At 40.7% G+C, this 19,691-nt stretch overlaps 1 protein-coding gene across 5 annotated transcripts in view; it reads right to left on the minus strand.

Annotated features, from left to right (window-relative positions):
• Nucleotides 1-3,236: 3,236 nt before the first annotated feature.
• LOC126347079 (exportin-7) overlaps nucleotides 3,237-19,691 on the minus strand; it is a 214,861-nt gene continuing 198,406 nt past the window's right edge. For all 5 annotated transcript variants that reach the window (XM_050002240.1, XM_050002241.1, XM_050002243.1 and 2 more), the window contains exon 22: nucleotides 3,237-4,483. In XM_050002240.1, the coding sequence (XP_049858197.1) occupies nucleotides 4,384-4,483 (100 nt within the window). In that variant the 3' untranslated portion in view covers nucleotides 3,237-4,383. The remainder of the gene's footprint in view (nucleotides 4,484-19,691) is intronic.

Consider the following 19,691-nt stretch of genomic DNA (forward strand, 5'->3'; position numbering starts at 1 on the left):
CAGTATTTTGTCACTGTCTGCTAGATAAAACAAAATAGGCCTTTCTAATACTGCAACAATTGTAACACACGCCAAATAAACGAGACTGTTTTGGCAGAAATGATCATGTTTATAACATGGAAGAATATAATTTACAAAGTACCAATATCAAATGCCTATTAGGCCTACTACATGCAAAAAGCTTTACATCACGAAATAGATTTACACTTCATTCATACGCTCCAGTTTCTCAAGCATGAGATTGAAAAGTAGTAATGTGAAATTTTTGTATAAATTTGTAATTGTATACTTCCATAATTTAAGTGGTGTCACCATTTCTTCTGCCCCACCACCCCCACCTTTTTTTTCCTCCTGCGACTGCTTACACAGCCAACAGCCACATTTCTGTAGCCAGAAGCAGAACAAGATACTACTAAACTGCGCATGCGCATGATCCCACTAATAACTGCTAAAACAAATCTAATGTTAACAACAGTGACGTCATGCTCATAGGAGGCAAGTTGTTGTTACAAAGCATTGCATAGTCTTCCTAAAGCCTTTGACACATTTTGCTGTTGGCAAATGCTTGTATGAGCACAGCTTTGTTGCTGTATATGGCACATTTCCTTTTCAATTCAAGTTTTATTTTAGTTTTTTTCTCTCATTCATGTTTTATTGCTGTAGTATTTTGCAGTATCAGGATACAGTAATATCCTTTGTTAGAGTATTGTTCTTACCAGTCAAAATTACAAAAAATTATCTGAGAACAAAAACAATGAAAAATTCCCGGAATTAAAAAAATTCTCTGGTTTTTCCCAGATGAAAAAATTCCCAGGTTTTTCCCGGATTGTAGACACCCTGTTAATGTAATTCCTTTTTTGCTTTGTGTGTATGTTTCAGTGACTTTTTGAGTCTACTCTTGTTGGCCATGGTGATAACTGATTGTTTTGTCAGTATATAGTTTCGGACTTGACTGTTTTATTAACTCTGATGACAAGCTGCACCAGAATTCTGATCACTGAATGATGTAGATGTCCTGTTTCAGCGATGAAGTCGTCGTTCTAACAATTAAGTAGTACCTACACAGAAATGACAAGGAAACTGGTATAGGTATGCGTATTCAGAGGCAGAGATATGTGAACAGGCAGAATACTGCACTGCTGTCAGCATGCTTATATAAGACAGTAAGTGTCTGGCATAGTTGTTATATTGGTTACTGCTGGTACAATGGCAGGTTATCAAAATTTAAGTGAATTTGAACGTGATGTTATAGTCAGCACACAAGGGATGGTAGGGATGAAGTGGGGATTTTCCCATACTACCATTAATGAGTGTACTGTGAATACCAGGAATCGGGTAGAACATCAAATCTCCAACATCGCTGCGGCCGGAAAAAGATTCCACAAGAACGTGGCCGACAACGACTCAAGATTATTGTTCAATGTGATAGAAGTGCAACCCTTCAGCAAATTGTTGCCAATTTCAATACAGGGCCATCAACAAGTGCCAGCATGTGAACCATACAACAAAACATCATTGATATGTGCTTTTGGAGTCGAAGGCCCACCCGTGCTCCGTTGATGACTGCATGACACAAAGCTTTATGCCTCATCTTGACCTGTCAACACCAACACTGGACTGTTTATGACTGGTAACATATTGCCTAGTCGGACGAGTATCATTTCAAATTGCATCCAGAGGATGAATGTGTACAGGTACAGGAACAGGAACAACCTCACAAATATATGGACCCTGCAGGTCAGCAGGACACTGATCAAACTGGTGGAGGTTCTGTAATGGTATGGGACATGTGCAGTTGGAGTGATATGGGACCCCTGATATCTCTAGATATGACTCTGACAGGTGACACGTACTTAAACATACTATCCGATCACCTGCATCCATTCACGTCCATTGTGCATTACGACGAAATTGGGAAATTCCAGCTAGGCAATATAACACCACACACATCCAGAATTGCTACAGAGTGGTTCCAGCAACAGTCTTCTGGGTTTATACACTTCTGCCGCCTACCAAACTCCCCAGACATCAACATTATTGAGCATATCTGGAAAGTCTTGCAGTATGCTGTCGAGAGGAGAGCTCCCCTTCTCGTACTCTTATGGATTTATGGACAGCCCTGCGGGATTCATGGTGTTGCGGCACTTCTGCGAGCTCATGTGGCTCCTACATGATATTACGCAGGTTTACCAGATTCCTTGGCTCTTCAGTGTTTTTCCTTATTAAAGTTCTGAGTCGGTGTAAGTTTGTTGTAATATAACTTAATATAATGTAATACAAAGTGATACAGCTGTCAACGTGCTAACTGTCTTGGGGATGCGGATCTCTTTACTACAAATGTTCTGTACTTTACAGATTTTCTAATGCCTGCTTGCATCCAGGACACCACACATTCCATACAGAAATTGAAATCTTATAAATTAAAAGTTGTGCAGTGGATTTCTCACGAGGGCAATACAGTTGTGTTCATTTTGTTGGTTGCATGTTAATATGCTTGGTGGTCCATGCAAACCATTTTTGTGTAGTTGACAAACAACCCTGGATTCCAAAAAGTTTCCATGATCAGCTGAGGAAACAAGACAGTCTGTTCAAGCAGAGGCCTATGAATAGCAAGTTAAAGTAGTTAGCGGTGACACTAAGCAACCAATTGCTTTTTCAGCTTACTTTCCATAGTAACTTTCATTTTTCATGATATATTTTTGAATAGCTGAGGCATCATTACAATCTCAGCCCTACAGTAGTTAAGCTAATCTTTGCACAAACAATGTAGAATAGTTTTTGTCTCCATAACAAATTTTCAATCAACATCAGTATGTGCAGTGATATGAAAATTCGCTTGGTGGGAGGTACGAGATGAGGTACTGTGGCGGAAGTAAAATGGATTATGAACCGTGCTTAGATAGCGCAGCTGGTAGTGCACTGAACTATGAAAGGCAAAGGTTCCAATTTTTGTCTGTTACTTAGTGAAAGGATGAAAATTCAGAGCTACCCATTATAAATAACTTACTAATAACATAATGTTCTTCCCCCAAGAGACTGTGATCTGTGGTCTTTTGATTCATGTCCCAATGTCACAGCTTTAAATCCTGATGACCACCTCAGATTTTTCTGGGCTGATACAGTCTCAGATGGTGCTTGAATAAAGATGAATGGAGCTCATGTCTCTTCTTGAGAACAATTAGGAAAGGAAGTGGATGTGAACTTATCTGTCTCTTCAAGATTTAGAAAACTCAATAGAAAATTAATATTTGGTTTAGATTTTGGATTGCAATCAGCAAAGGTTTGTACAAGTTTAGCCAGAAGACACAAAGATTTTTCTTGGATTGGCTCTTATTTATCAATGCACAATACATACAAAAATAAGACTATATTACATTAAAATTATGTGAACAGTATGTTCTACTTCATGTGCAGAAGCTATATAAAATATACAACAACAACACTATGCATAGAAAAGCGTCACATATTTTATAGGGCTCTTAATGATGAATAATGGTCTACAGCTGTAGAACAAAATTTTGAGATAAAGTACTCACACAAAAGGTTTTTTTCTTTGATACACAACAAAAGAAAGTGACTGAGAATGGTCCATACAGACACTTAACAACAGTTTAATAATAACAGAGTAACATACATGGCTACGTCTCTCTTGTTGGCAGTTCACAACAATTTGTGCCTGGTAAAAATTCAGTCCTTTCAAATAGGAACAAAAAATGTTGAATGCAAGTTCTTTATTTATGGAACGAGCTATAGAAACAACAAGTGTGACAATGATACATTCTCCTGACATTTTTACATATAATAATATTATCAACCAAATATTCCACAATTCACTGCAACAATCACAGTAAATTCCAGATTTTCATACATTGTAATCTCACAACAAATCACAGTACAATTAATTCCACAATCATTCTTTTCTCTAGTATTCACACTGTCACGTCAGCGGCAAGACACACTCACAAAACCAGAATATAAGAATCACATGTACTTTACAACGAATATACGCACTGTGTTCACACACAATTGCATATCAATATACTCTGAAAGTCACATTCTGAAAATGTCTTTCATATGTTCACCTTGGCAGCCACAACTTTTTGTTTAATGTCTGCACAATACCAGGATGAAATACGTGTAACAAAGATACAGTGATACATAGCAATGGCACATTTATATTGAATATCTGGCACTCGACAAATAAATTTTGAAATAGTGTTTGTCCAAACTTGCCTTCATTTTACTTAGGTTATATATTTTGCATTAATAAATAGAAAAAGGCTCATCTGTGATTTTGTTTTATTCACAACTTAAAACAACCTTGCAATATCACTGTCACTTCAGTTACACCACACTCCATTCCTGGTAAAGATTACATAGTCACTATGATGTCATCATGTCACTCACTGATGCTGCAGTCATATTAGGACCCTTCAAGGAATCATTGATATCTCGCCGAAACATGGACAAATTCTGCGTGAATCTGAAAAATATAAGGTCGTTACGCAGTTTATATACAGTAATCCCTTATATTTTTCTACATTGGTCCTATTAAGCCCTTAAATATTCTAATTTACGTAGGTATAAACTAGACACAGCGAACAAGTCTCTGTCAACAGCTACAGAAATGTACTTCGTGTTTTTACAGTCCAGTCACATGAATGTGCGCATATGTGACAAGGAGGTAGAAATGTAGACCAAATGGGTTCTGAGAATTACATAAACACTAAACAAGTTTCCACCACAATATTATGCCAAACTGCACAAATGCTTACTATACCCCTGTCTTTTAAGACACGGTAGAGTAGAGAAGAAACAGGTGACAACCTAGTCAATGAAATAATGACAGAAAATACACTCCCGGAAATTGAAATAAGAACACCGTGAATTCATTGTCCCAGGAAGGGGAAACTTTATTGACACATTCCTGGGGTCAGATACATCACATGATCACACTGACAGAACCACAGGCACATAGACACAGGCAACAGAGCATGCACAACGTCGGCACTAGTACAGTGTATATCCACCTTTCGCAGCAATGCAGGCTGCTATTCTCCCATGGAGATGATCGTAGAGATGCTGGATGTAGTCCTGTGGAACGGCTTGCCATGCCATTTCCACCTGGCGCCTCAGTTGGACCAGCGTTCGTGCTGGACGTGCAGACCGCGTGAGACGACGCTTCATCCAGTCCCAAACATGCTCAATGGGGGACAGATCCGGAGATCTTGCTGGCCAGGGTAGTTGACTTACACCTTCTAGAGCACGTTGGGTGGCACGGGATACATGCGGACGTGCATTGCCCTGTTGGAACAGCAAGTTCCCTTGCCGGTCTAGGAATGGTAGAACGATGGGTTCGATGATGGTTTGGATGTGCCGTGCACTATTAAGTGTCCCCTCGACGATCACCAGAGGTGTACGGCCAGTGTAGGAGATCGCTCCCCACACCATGATGCCGGGTGTTGGCCCTGTGTGCCTCGGTTCAGAGGTGTACGGCCAGTGTAGGAGATCGCTCCCCACACCATGATGCCGGGTGTTGGCCCTGTGTGCCTCGGTTGTATGCAGTCCTGATTGTGGCGCTCACCTGCACGGCGCAAAACACGCATACGACCATCATTGGCACCAAGGCAGAAGCGACTCTCATCGCTGAAGACGACACGTCTCCATTCGTCCTTCCTTTCACGCCTGTCGCGACACCACTGGAGGCGGGCTGCACGATGTTGGGGCGTGAGCGGAAGACGGCCTAACGGTGTGCGGGACCGTAGCCCAGCTTCATGGAGACGGTTGCAAATGGTCCTCGTCGATACCCCAGGAGCAACAGTGTCCCTAATTTGCTGGGAAGTGGCAGTGCGGTCCCCTACGGCACTGCGTAGGATCCTACGGTCTTAGCGTGCATCCGTGCGTCGCTGCGGTCCGGTCCCAGGTTGACGGGGACGTACACCTTCCGCCGACCACTGGCGACAACATCGATGTACTGTGGAGACCTCACGCCCCACGTGTTGAGCAATTCGGCGGTACGTCCACCCGGCCTCCCGCATGCCCACTATACGCCCTCGCTCAAAGTCCGTCAACTGCACATACGGTTCACGTCCACGCTATCGCGGCATGCTACCAGTGTTAAAGACTGCGATGGAGCTCCGTATGCCACGGCAAACTGGCTGACACTGACAGCGGCGGTGCACAAATGCTGCGCAGCTAGCGCCATTCGACGGCCAACACCGCGGTTCCTGGTGTGTCCGCTGTGCCGTGCGTGTGATCATTGCTTGTACAGCCCTCTCGCAGTGTCCGGAGCAAGTATGGTGGGTCTGACACACCGGTGTCAATGTGTTCTTTTTTCCATTTCCAGGAGTGTATAAACAAGGGTTGCACACAGAATTACTGTCTCCTAAAGACCACTATCATCTGAACCCTTCCATAATGCTTCTATTTATTTTACTTCTGTTTTTGTGTACAGAGTTCTTTCTAAAAAGTGCACGAGTGGTTTGTTGCTAAGGGCCACAGGGGCCTGAGCCCACCAGAAAATTGGAGATATAATTTTATTCTGTGTATTTTTTTCAGTATTATATCAAACAATTTCAGTATGACATTATTTTGGCTTAGTACAAGTGACAGAAACACAAAATTACTCTGCTGCTAGCAGCTGGACCAGGGCTTGCTACCACTCCTCCCTCACTCCCCTCCCCCATCTTGGCGCATCCTTCCACAGTGACTCATTTTCCTTACCCACCAACTGCCAAGGATCAGTGTTAGGTGGTGAATACTCCCTCCACACTGACTACTAAAGCTGCAGTCATAATGATGTGACTTATCTGTTTCCCTTTCTCCACGTTGCCCCTCAGTGTAGCATACCTTGGGACCACCTCAGGTGGGCCCAATTGGATGGACAAGCTCACACATACTCCCTATTTCCGGCATCTCAGTGAACACTGCTGTCTTTCTTCCCTTCTTTTTGTAGTTATCAGTTTCTGCACCACCTATGTGGGCTATCTCACCATAGCCTTTGTATGGACCTGCTCATAGCCCAAATTTTCATTTGCATCAACTTATGCTGCTACCTGCATCTACTTCACCTCACCCTACTTGACATTTATTAATTGTAATATTTAAAAAGTGTTTATTTCAATAAATCAATACAATTTGCTTTCATTAATTAAAATTAAACAGTGGTGTAGTAGTAAATTCTTCATTAATAGTAAACTACTAAATTTGAATACTATTTAACCATCTCCAGACATCACAATAATAATAATAATAATAAAAAGAAAGAAAGAAAGAGAAAAGGGGACAGCACAACAAACACTGTCAGTTTACCACTATCTGGCCACTTAAAAAGGTGTAGCTTACATCTATTAGTGATATCTTCAATTCTTAGTGAACGATTTTTGTCAGGCCAGTATGATTTTCTCATATGCAATTCACACCTGAAAATACTCAAGCTCCAAGGATTCTTACGCACAATCAACACAAGAGTAATATCTAGTGGCAAGTTGAGAGGAATGAGTAAGGAATGAATATGAACGGGCCTCTAAGCAAGAGATTGTTTCCAGTAAATGCTTAACTGGTTTCATCGAGAATCATGTATAAATATTAAACAAAACCAACTGCAACACTTGGGTATGTTGTTTCAAGATACTATTCCTCTCTTCTTTCCTAAAAACAAGTTTTAAATGGGTCTCTCATAAAATTCGGCATGCTTCGTGATGCTGTGCACAATGTATCTCATTAGCACCACTGTATAACACTTTCTTAGGACCTGGTTGGGAATACCTATTGTTTTAGAAACCAGCTCTTGTAAGTCTACTGACAATGTTGTCTTAGCCAGATATGTGAATAATCTATTTTCACTGTCATTTTATCTGTGTTCAGTCATGCCTTGGTTGCTTAATCTATTTTCAATTGATGGTTCATATGATTGCTGTTAATGTGCGTATATCGCATATTTTATTCACACTGCATATTATATTTGCAGCAAACTTTCTTTTTGTATTGCAGAAGGCTACAGTGGCCGAATTAAACCACTACAGGTATCACTAAAACAAACCATCTTTTAAAATTTATTTCTATTTTGAAGAGCATATATATTTGTGTTTGTCTCATATATATGATGTGACTTACCAAACAAAAGCGCTGGCAGGTTGATAGACACACAAACAAACACAAACATACACACAAAATTCGAGCTTTCGCAACCGGCGGTTGCTTCGTCAGGAAAGAGGGAAGGAGAGGGAAAGATGAAAGGATGTGGGTTTTAAGGGAGAAGGTAAGGAGTCATTCCACTCCCGGGAACGGAAAGACTTACCTTAGGGGGAAAAAAAGGATAGGTATACACACACACACACACACACACACACACACACACACACACACACACACACACACACACACACTTGAAATTAGCGGAGATTGAGGCCTGGCGGATATCTAGAAGAGAGGATATACTGAAGGGCAAGTTCCCATCTCCGGAGTGCTGACAGGTTGGTGTTAGTGGGAAGTATCCAGATAACTCGGACGGTGTAACACTGTGCCAAGATGTGCTTGCCATGCACCAGGGCATGTTTAGCCACAGGGTGATCCTCATTACCAACAAACACTGTCTGCCTGTGTCCATTCATGCGAATGGACAGTTTCTTGCTGATCATTCCCACATAGAAAGCTTCACAGTGTAGGCAGGTCAGTTGATAAATCACATGGGTGCTTTCACACGGGGCTCTGCCTTTGATCATGTACACCTTCCGGGTTACAGGACTGGAGTAGGTGGTGGTTGGAGGGTGCATGTGACAGGTTTTACACCGGGGGCGGTTACAAGGGTAGGAGCCAGAGGGTAGGGAATGTGGTTTGGCGATTTCATAGGGATGAACCAAGAGGTTACGAAGGTTAGGCGGACGGCGGAAAGACACACTTGGTGGAGTGGGGAGGATTTCATGAAGGATGGATCTCATTTCGGGGCAGGATTTTAGGAAGTCGTATCACTGCTGGAGAGCCACATTCAAGGTCTGATCCAGTCCCGGGAAGTATTCTGTTACAAGTGGGGCACTTTTGGGGTTCTTCTGTGAGAGGTTCTGGGTTTGAGGGGATGAGGAAGTGGCTCTGGTTATCTGCTTCTGTACCAGGTTGGGAGGGTAGTTGCGGGATGCGAAAGCTGTTTTCAGGTTGTTGGTGTAATGGTCGAGGGATTCAGGACTGGAGCAGATTCGTTTGCCACGAAGGCCTAGGCTGTAGGGAAGGGACCGTTTGATATGGAATGGGTGGCAGCTGTCATAATGGAGGTACTGTTGCTTGTTGGTGGGTTTGATGTGGACGGATGTGTGCAGCTGGCCATTGGACAGATGGAGGTTAACGTCAAGGAAAGTGGCATGGGTTTTGGAGTAGGACCAGGTGAATCTGATGGAACCAAAGGAGTTGTGGTTGGAGGGGGGGGGGGGGGGGGTGATGAGGAATAATGCACTACCAAAATTGCAATTGCACCCTCAGCATACAAAGCTGTAATTTGGTTTTAATTGGATCACTATTACAAGCGACAAAGTGATGGCACAACACATTTGGAGTAGCAGTCAGTCTGCTGAGATGAGTAGGAAGAGGTGTGGTGGTGTTCAGAGTTGGGAAGTATCTCTTGGAATACCAATGTTGCATGCTCAATTACCTATTTGTAATATTTCTATTCCTGTTATTGTGTTTGCAGCATTTTTCTTGTATTTGTAAAACACTCTAAGTATATGGTTTGGATTTTCATGTGGTGCGTATGAAGGTATGTTATGATACAAATCAACCAATGTTTATCTCCCCTTTTGATATAAATGATGTTAAAAAATAGCAAATATTTTGAAAGGTGGTAGTATGGACTCTTGCAGTTCACATGGGTGCTAAAATCCGTAACTTAAGAGCTATGATGAGCACTTGTTCAGAAGAGGAGCTGTGTTTCCAAGTAGTGAAGATAAACTAGTGCACGCAGATCTTAAGGCATCCTTTTTAGAGCACATATTTACTGGACATTTTCCATAACACCACCTCTCAAACTATGGAATATTTTTTTCTTTTTAACACCCTGCACATATGTGCGAGTTGTTCTTAGACCACACTTCAATCACACATATTAAGTCTGTTTTCTCTTGTTTATGAGAATTTCTTTTGTTAGTGTTGATTGAGTCACCACACAGTTTTAATGGGGGGAGAGAATTTGTCTATTATTTTTATCATGACCTACCTATGAGCTTGCTTATCCCTGTATATCTTATGTAAAATTTAAAGATTTCATTTTCTCTTGATCCATAATTATGCTAGATGTACAGCGTGGTTATAATTAAACTTTCACTACTTGAGAAGTGCCTCTACAACAAAACTGTGATTGCAGGACAATGAAACTTGGTGGAAACATTTTTAAGAACATGCGGAAGAGAAACGATGAATAAACCATTGAGAGAAACACACTTTTATTTCCACAAGAGAGAATAACATTTGATATTTGTGTACAATGTTTACATTCCAGGTTACAAATGTTGCTCAATGTGGCAACCATCTGTACCCACGACAGACTGGAACTGCACTAGAGATTGCGCTACAAATGCCAGAAACAACGGTGGCCCATTGAATATTCAGCTCAGGCAACATTAACTACTTCAATAATTTGTGGTGTAACTGGTCACTGGTCTCTCCCAGGAGTGATTCCGAAACTGCTCCTCAATTTGAACTTCTGAATCATCTTCTTCAACTGCAGAGCGGAAAGAAAGAAGACCTCTCTGTGGTTTTTTAATACATTGATACTTGTGAAGATCAGCAGCACTATTGCCCTTTTGATAGAACAGCTGTATAAGTGAAGCCCTACTCACCATGTCCAGATGCATGTTGACTGTCTCAAGATATCCTGTGAGTGATCATTTTCAAATTAAGGGTTTTTTTTGGGTTTTTAAGGCAAATTTTTTCCATGTAGCTTTTTTTAAATTGAATATGAGACTAAAACATTCTTTTTTCAAAACTTTATGTTGATAATTGTTGGAATATGCATAATTAATTACAAGTTACTTCTTTAGTAGTATACATCACAGATACAAATTAAATTTTTTTAATAATGAATCTTGATTTACTGGTAATAAAAAACACAAAATAAAAGAGTACAATTTCTGTTTTTACAATATAAACGGGATTTTTGTTCCTGAACATCAACAATTAGTAGGACTGGCCCCACACTTCTGTTATGCTTATCTGGGACCGTTAGAGGTTAGGAGAGTGTGCTGTCAGATATTTCCCGCCGTTTTGTCAGTAACGCTGACGAGTATGAGCAACAGATGCACACCTCCATTGCGCAATGCATAATTATCAAATTTTTTGCTCGAGAAGGAGTTACAGGGGTGGAAATTTGCCGAAGATTGACTGTACAGATCACTGATGAAACATCATCAAGCACGCATGTGTTTACCTGGCATGAAAAGTTCAAGGAAAGACAAGGACGTGTGGAAAATCAGCAACACAATCGCCATCCTCCGACCAGAATTACAGATAAAAACATTCATGTGGTTGAAGACATTATTGACAATGATCGAAAGGGTGAGAGTATCAGAAATTGCACATAAAGACGGAATCAGCTATGGGAGCTGTCAAGCAGTCATCATAAACAACCTACAGTTCCATAAAGTGTGTTCCAGGTGGGTCCCTAAAGCTTTGACTCAAAATCTGAAGCTGAGACATTTGGAGGACTGTCAGAGGCTTACAGCAAGGTTTGTGGAAGAAGGTGATGCATTTTTGAGTCAGATTGTCACCTGTGATGAAACATAGGTTCACCACTACTCTCCAGAATTCAAACAAGTCAGTAAGGAGTGGCGGAGGAAGGGGGGAGGCAGCACCAGTGAAAGCTAAGACTCGACTGTCAGTTGGCAAGGTTCTTTCAACATTTTTTTTCGATCAGCAAGGCATTTTGCTGATTGATTTTTTTTGTATGAGTGATGCACAATCATTACTGCTTACTACTGTGAACTGTTGAACCAGGCGAGAATTGAATATCGCTGCAAAAAACAAGACCACTCCATTCAACAGGTCGTCGTCCTCCACAACAATGTGCAACCCCATTCTACAGCCCTAACTGTTTCCAACCTATGGGAAATGCACTGGACTACATTTGATCATCCTCCTTACAGCCCAGACTTATTGCCCTGCGATTTCCATTTATTTGGACTGCTTAAAAAAGCTCTAGGAGGGTGATGATTTGAAGATGACGAGCGTGTGTAAGACTACGTGCGAAACTGGCTGGTGATACGACCCAGTTCTTTTCATGGTGGGGCATCAAAAAGCTGCCCATACGCTGAGACAAAGCAGGAGATTATGTGAAAAAATAAATTATAATTGCCTTGAGTTTTTCAGTAAATGAATTGAAATAAAAAATAAAATTCTGTTTATATTTGCTCATTACAGGGACAAACAGTCTGGATGATTGACTGACCTGGCCTTGTAACACTAACCAAAATGGGCTTGCTGTGCTGGTACTGCGAACGGTTGAAAGCAAAAGGAAACTACAGCCGTAATTTTTCTCAAGGGCATGCAGCTTTACTGTATGGTTAATGATGATGGCGTCCTCTTGGGTAAAATATTCCGGAGGTAAAATAGTCCCCCATTTGGATCTCCGGGCAGAGACTACTCAGAAGGACGTCGTTATCAGGAGAAAAAAACTGGCGTTCTACGGAGTGGAGCGTTGAATGTCAGATCCCTTAATCGGGCAGGTAGGTTAGAAAATTTAAAAAGGGAAATGGACAGGTTAAAGTTAGATATAGTGGGAATTAGTAAAGTTCGGTGGCAGGAGGAACCAGACATTTGTTCAGGCGAATACAGGGTGGTAAATACAATATCAAATAGGGGTAATGCAGGAGTAGGTTTAATAATGAATAAAAAAAATAGGAAGGCGGGTAAGCTACTACAAACAGCATAGTGAACGCATTATTGTGGCCAAGATAGATACGAAGCCCACGCCTACTACAGCAGGACAAGTTTATATGCCAATAGCTCTGCAAGTGATACAGAGATTGATACAATGTACGATGAGATAAAATAAATTATTCAGATAGTGAAGGCAGACGAAAATTTAATAGTCATGGGTGACTGGAATTTGGTAGTAGGAAAAGGGAGAGAAGGAAACGTAGTAGGTGAATATGGATTGGGCATAAGAAATGAAAGACGAAGCCGTCTGGTAGAATTTTGTGCAGAGCATAACTTAATCATAGCTAACACTTGGTTCAAGAATCATGAAAGAAGGTTGTATACATGGAAGAACCCTGGAGATACTAAAAGGTATCAGATAGATTATATAATGGTAAGACAGAGATTTAGAAACCAGGTTTTAAGTTGTAAGACATTTCCAGAGGCAGATGTTGACTCTGACCACAATCTGTTGGTTACGACCTGTAGATTAAAACTGAAGAAACTGCAAAAAGGTGGGAATTTAAGGAGATGGGACCTGGATAAACTGAAAGAACCAGAGGTTGTACAGAGTTTCAGGGAGAGTGTAAGGGAACAAATGGCAGGGATGGGGGAAAGAAATAAAGTAGAAGAAGAATGGGTAGCTTTGAGGGATGAAGAAGTGAAGGCAGCAGAGGATCAAGTAGGTAAAAAGACAAGGGCAAGTAGAAATCCTTGGGTAACAGAAGAAATATTGAATTTAATTGATGAAAGGAGAAAATATAAAAATGCAGTAAATGAAACAGGAAAAAAGGAATACAAACGTCTCAAAAATGAGATCGACAGGACGTGCAAAATGGCTAAGCAGGGATGGCTAGACAACAAATGTAAGGATGTAGAGGTGCATATCGTTAGGGGTAAGATAGATACTGCCTACAGGAAAATTAAAGAGACTTTTGGAGAAAAAAGAATCACCTGCATGAATATCAGGGGCTCAAATGGAAACCCAGTTCTAAGCAAAGAAGGGAAAGCAGAAAGGTGGAAGGAGTATATAGGGGGTCTATACAATGGCGATGTACTTGAGGACAATATTATGGAAATGGAAAAGGATGTAGATGAAGATGAAATGGGAGATACAATACTGTGTGAAGAGTTTGACAGAGCACTGAAAGACCTGAGTCGAAACAAGGCCCCGGTAGTAGACAACATTCCATTAGAACTTCTGATGGCCTTGGGAGAGCCAGTCCTGACAGAACTCTACCATCTGGTGAGCAAGACGTATGAGACAAGCGAAATACCCTCAGACTTCAAGAAGAATACAATAATTCCAATCCCAAAGAAAGCAGGTGTTGACAGATGTGAAAATTACCGAACTTTCAGTTTAATAAGTCACGGCTGCAAAATACTAATGCGAATTCTTTGCAGACGAATAGAAAAACTAGTAGAAGCCGACCTTGGGGAAGATCAGTTTGGATTCCGTAGAAATATTGGAACACGTGAGGCAATACTGACCCTACAGCTTATCTTAGAAGCTAGATTAAGGTAAGGCAAACCTATGTTTCTAGCATTTGTAGACTTAGAGAAAGCTTTGGACAATATTGACTGGAATACTCTCTTTCAAATTCTGAAGGTGGCAGGGGTAAAATATAGGGAGCGAAAGGCTATTTACAATTTGTATAGAAACCAAATGGCAGTCATAAGAGTCGAGGGGCATGAAAGGGAATCAGTGGTTGGGAAGGGAGTGAGACAGGGTTGTAGTCTCTCCCCGATGTTATTCAATCTGTATATTGAGCAAGCAGTAAAGGAAACAAAAGCCGGCCGCGGTGGTCGTGCGGTTCTAGGCGCTCCAGTCCGGAGCCGCGCTGCTGCTACGGTCGCAGATTCGAATCCTTCCTCGGGTATGGATGTGTGTGATGTCCTTAGGTTAGTTTGGTTTAATTAGTTCTAAGTTCTAGGGGACTGATGACCACAGCAGTTGAGTCCCATGGTGCTCAGAGCCATTTGAACCATTTTGAAACAAAAGAAAAATTCGGTGTAGGTATTAAAATCCATGGAGAAGAAATAAAAACTTTGAAGTTCGCCGATGACATTGTAATTCTGTCAGAGACAGCAAAGGACTTGGAAGAGCAGTTGAACGGAATGGATAGTGTCTTGAAGGGAGGATATAAGATGAACATCAACAAAAGCAAAACGCAGATAATGGAATGTAGTCGAATTAAGACGGGTGATGTTGAGGGAATTAGATTAGGAAATGAGACCCTTAAAGTAGTAGTAGCTATTTTGGGAGCAAAATAACTGATGATGGTCGAAGTAGAGAGGATATAAAATGTAGACTGTCAATGCCAAGGAAAGCATTTCTGCAGAAGAGAAATTTGTTAGCATAGAGTATAGATTTAAGTGTCAGGAAGTCGTTTCTGAACATATTTGTATGGAGTGTAGCCATGTATGGTAGTGAAACATGGACGATAAATAGTTTAGACAAGAAGAGAATAGAAGCTTTCGATATGTGGTGCTACAGAGCTACAGACAAATGCTAAAGATTTGATCCGCAATCTACCGTGCAGTGTTTGACGGAGGCTACCCAGTACCACTATTTGTCATTTCCATTCCTGTTCCATTCACGAACAGAGCAAGGGAAAAACAACTCCTTACTTGCCTCCATATGAGCCCTAACTTCTCGTATCTTACCTCTATGATCCTTATGCGTAATGTATGTCGGAGGCAGTAAAATTGTTCTGCAATCAGCTTCAAATCCTGGAAATTTTCTTGATAGTGTTCCTTGAAAAGAATGTCGTCTTCCATCCAGAGATTCCCATTTGAGTTCCTGAAGCGTGTGCTTAACACTTGCATGTTGTTCAAACCAGCCAGCAACAAATCTAGAAACTTGCTTCTAAATTGCTTTGATGTCTTTCCTTAATCCGACCTGGTATGGATCTAAACACTTCAGCAGTACTCAAGAATAGGTTGCACTAGTGTCCCATATGCGATCTCCTTTACAGATGGACCACTCTTTTCTAGAATTCCCCCAATAAATCAAAGTCGACCATTTGCCTTCCCTACCATAATCCTCACATCTTCATTCCATTTTGTATTGCTCTGCAATGTTAAGCTCAAATATTTAAATGATGATGTTCGTATTTCGCTGGTCTTGCATAGTGACCAGTGCGATAGTTAAGGCATGGAATAATACACCTGATATTTGTTTATTATAGTGCCATTTACTGTGAATGGGAAACAACCACTTGAGTAAACTATATATATATATTAACGAAACACACACACAGTATTACTAGCTTTCGCAACCGATGGTTGCTTCTTCAGGAGCGGAAAGACCACTCCTTACCCTCTCCCTTAAAACCCACTTCCTTTCGTCTTTCCCTCTCCTTCCTGAAGAAGCAACCATCGGTTGCGAAAGCTAGTAATTCTGTGTGTGTGTGTGTGTTTGTGTGTTTTGTTCATTATGCCTGTCTGCTGGCACTTTCCCGCTTGGTAAGTCTTGGAATCTTTGTTTTTAATATATTTTTCCCATGTGGAAGTTTCTTTATATAGTGCAGAACCCACATATGCCATAAAAATGGAAGGGGGAGGGTGCTTTCCCATTACAAAATATGATGCTGACCTTGCCTACACAGGAGGGGCAGAGTTAGTTCGATGGCCAGTTGTAGCAAAGGCAGATACCCCCTTTCCTAATATGAACTTTTCACCTAGAATATTTTTTTCCTCCATATGATGTGTTGGTTTAGAGTTATTTAGTTGTCTAAAGTTGAAACAAACATCCTGTATATTGTAAAAAAGTAATGGTCCTATAACACTCCCCTGGGACACATCTGAAGTTACTTGAAGACTTCTCTCCATTCAGAATGACATGTTCTGTTTGCTACAAAACTCTTCAACCCAGTCTGACAGATGGTCTGATACCCCACATGCTTGTATTTCGTTCATTTTGTGCCTTTCGAAAGTCAAGGAACATTCTATCTACCTAAGCAACTACTGTATTCACCAGATTACAAGCTGAGGTTCATTCCCCAAATTCGTCATCAGAAAAACACAGGGTCATCTTATGTTCAAAGATTAACCAATTCCTGCTGAAGCTAACACTGTTACTTTGTTTAATAGAGTACAGCTTTGAATATTGAGGTAACATGCAGATTTATTTTGAAGATTTTGGAAGGCTGATGCTGGGAAAACAATAAATGCTGTCGAACACGCTCATGATTTTACTATATGCCAAAATTCTCAATATAGTATCAATGTTGCTCAATCAATCATGTGACTTTTGACTTATGCAGCACTAGTGCAAGGGATACGTGTGAAGCTATGATGCAGCCACTACAGCAGTCTATTTATCTGCTTAAAATTTGGTAATTTTGTGACATACAGGACAAAATAGCACTAAATTCTATCATTTTACAAACTATTGTTGTATCTGATTATATCTGCAATAAAAGTTCTCATATATGTATGGATAAACAAATATTACAGTAATGCTGCTTTTTGAGTAAAGGTAATATTTAAAAGTGGAAATGTTGTCCTTCAAAAAACAGTACTTGACCCTGAACCCGATCAATATTTTATCTGAGTATGAGAGACTGTAATGATTTACTAAGCGGGTTGCAAATAAGAAATCTGGTCACTGTTCACTTCTTAGAACACCGGATAAAAAGTTACCAGCTTTAGAACATAATAGTGACATTCAGATAAAACAAGGAGGATGATTAATCCAGACAACAAACAAAAGAAATCACATTAAGTTGTAACTGTTGTTGCTAGAATAAATTACAGCAGCAACATTTGTCACGGAGAAAGTACTAACAGACATCAGTAGATCACGAGCAAAAGTTTGAGAATCGGATGGAATAGTGATTACCATCCTTCATTTATGTATTAGTTACTGTTGTTACATATGAAATGCATCCTAGAAGATATTGCAGTTTGTGTCTTGACAGTTGCTCAAGCACAGCACTATGGAAGGATTGGAGTGCGAACAGTGGCAGCAGCTTGGATGAGAACTAGATGAGTGAGTGGGCATCAAATTATGTCGTCTTGCCAACCATGGGAATCTATACAGGGTACTTTAGCTTTTCAGGAACATCTACCACATTTGAACTGCAGTTAGCCTGAATCTATTTGTAACTGGAATTACAATGACTTTAAAACGGGACAACTGCACAACAATAGTACTCATTTCTGCAGGAGATGGTAAAACTATATATTGGGGCCAGTGATATACTTATCTGTTTTGTGCTGCAGTGTTGTCGATGCTCACCATGATGTAGGACAGAAATGAAAGGATGTGTTTCTGCTGCTGGTTCTATGCAGTCAATGAAAGAGCAGTTGGCAGATATTATGTTTAGAAACAGGAGGCATTTTAACATTCTCATGTCATTATAGAAGTGTCATTTAATACGTATTCAGATATAAACAGCAGTGTTCTCAGGTACCATGGTAATCACAATCTCTGAAATCGCAACATATTCAGAAGAAACATTCAAATATTCGTGATAACACAGATATAAATTTTACAGTTCTGCTGTTAGGATGAAGATAGTAATACCATACCAGATAGGGCCGGGAAGGCAAAAATTGTCCACAAATTAATGTAAACTATTTATTTTCATTTATTTTATTTCTCCTTGCATTATCGAAATAGGTATAATGTTAACTTTTTAGGCAAATAGTTTACATCAACAATACAGTTTGAAACTTTTATGTGTCAGAACGCGTTAAAAACAATTTTTTTCTCAAGAAGCTTCTAGAAAATATGGGTCATTTTATAATCAGGTTCATCTTATACATGGGTAAATGTGGTATAGCGACAGATTTTTCTATCTCGTGGATCAACAGAGTGAGCTGTTTCCGGAACTCATGTTGGTTATCACAGAGGATATCCAGAGATGTCATAATATATTTACCTAGTGAGATGTGGGAAATAGCATAAAAACTGCATCCAGGCTTGGAGGTTCGCTGGCCTTCGTAGTAATCTTTCGGGAAGTGTCTGGTGCAGTTGTTACATTTGTTACTACTACTACAATGTCAGGTTATCAATATTTAAGTGAGTGTGAACATGGCGTTATAGTCGGTGCACGAGCGGTGGGACAGCGTCTACGAGATAGTAATGAAGTGGGGATTTTCCCATATGACCATTTACAAACGTACCGTGAATATGAGGAATCTGGTAAAACACCATATCTCCAACACTGCTGCCACCAGAAAAAGATCCTGCAAGAATGGGTCCAACAACGATTAAAGAGATTTATTCAATCTGACAAAAGTGCAACCCTTCTGCAAATTGCTGCAGATTTCAATGCTGGGCCATCAACAATTGTCAGCATGCAAACCATTCAACGAAACATCATCGATATGGGCTTTCGGAGCCATGTGTGTACCCTGAAGGCTGCACGAGACAAAGCTTTATGTCTTACCTGCGCCCAACAACACCAGGACTGGATTCTTGATGACTGAAAACGTGTTGCCTGGTCAGATGAGTCTCATTTCAAACTGTATCGAGTGGATGGGTATGGAGACAACCTCATGAATCCATGGACTAGTCAAGCTGATGGTAGATCTGTAATGGCACTGGGCATGCTCATTTGGAATGATATGAGACCCCCAACATGTCTAGATACAACACTGACAGGTGACATGTATGTAATCATCCTTTATGATCACCTGCATCCATTCATGTGCATTGTAAATTCCAAAAGAATTGAGCAATTCCAGCATGACAATGTGACACACCGTACATCCAGAATTGCCACAGAGTGGTTACAGGAACACACTTCTGAGTTTAAGCACTTACACTGGCCACCAAACTC

This window comes from Schistocerca gregaria, chromosome 1 (assembly GCF_023897955.1).
Source record: "Schistocerca gregaria isolate iqSchGreg1 chromosome 1, iqSchGreg1.2, whole genome shotgun sequence".
NCBI classification, from domain to species: domain Eukaryota; kingdom Metazoa; phylum Arthropoda; class Insecta; order Orthoptera; family Acrididae; genus Schistocerca; species Schistocerca gregaria.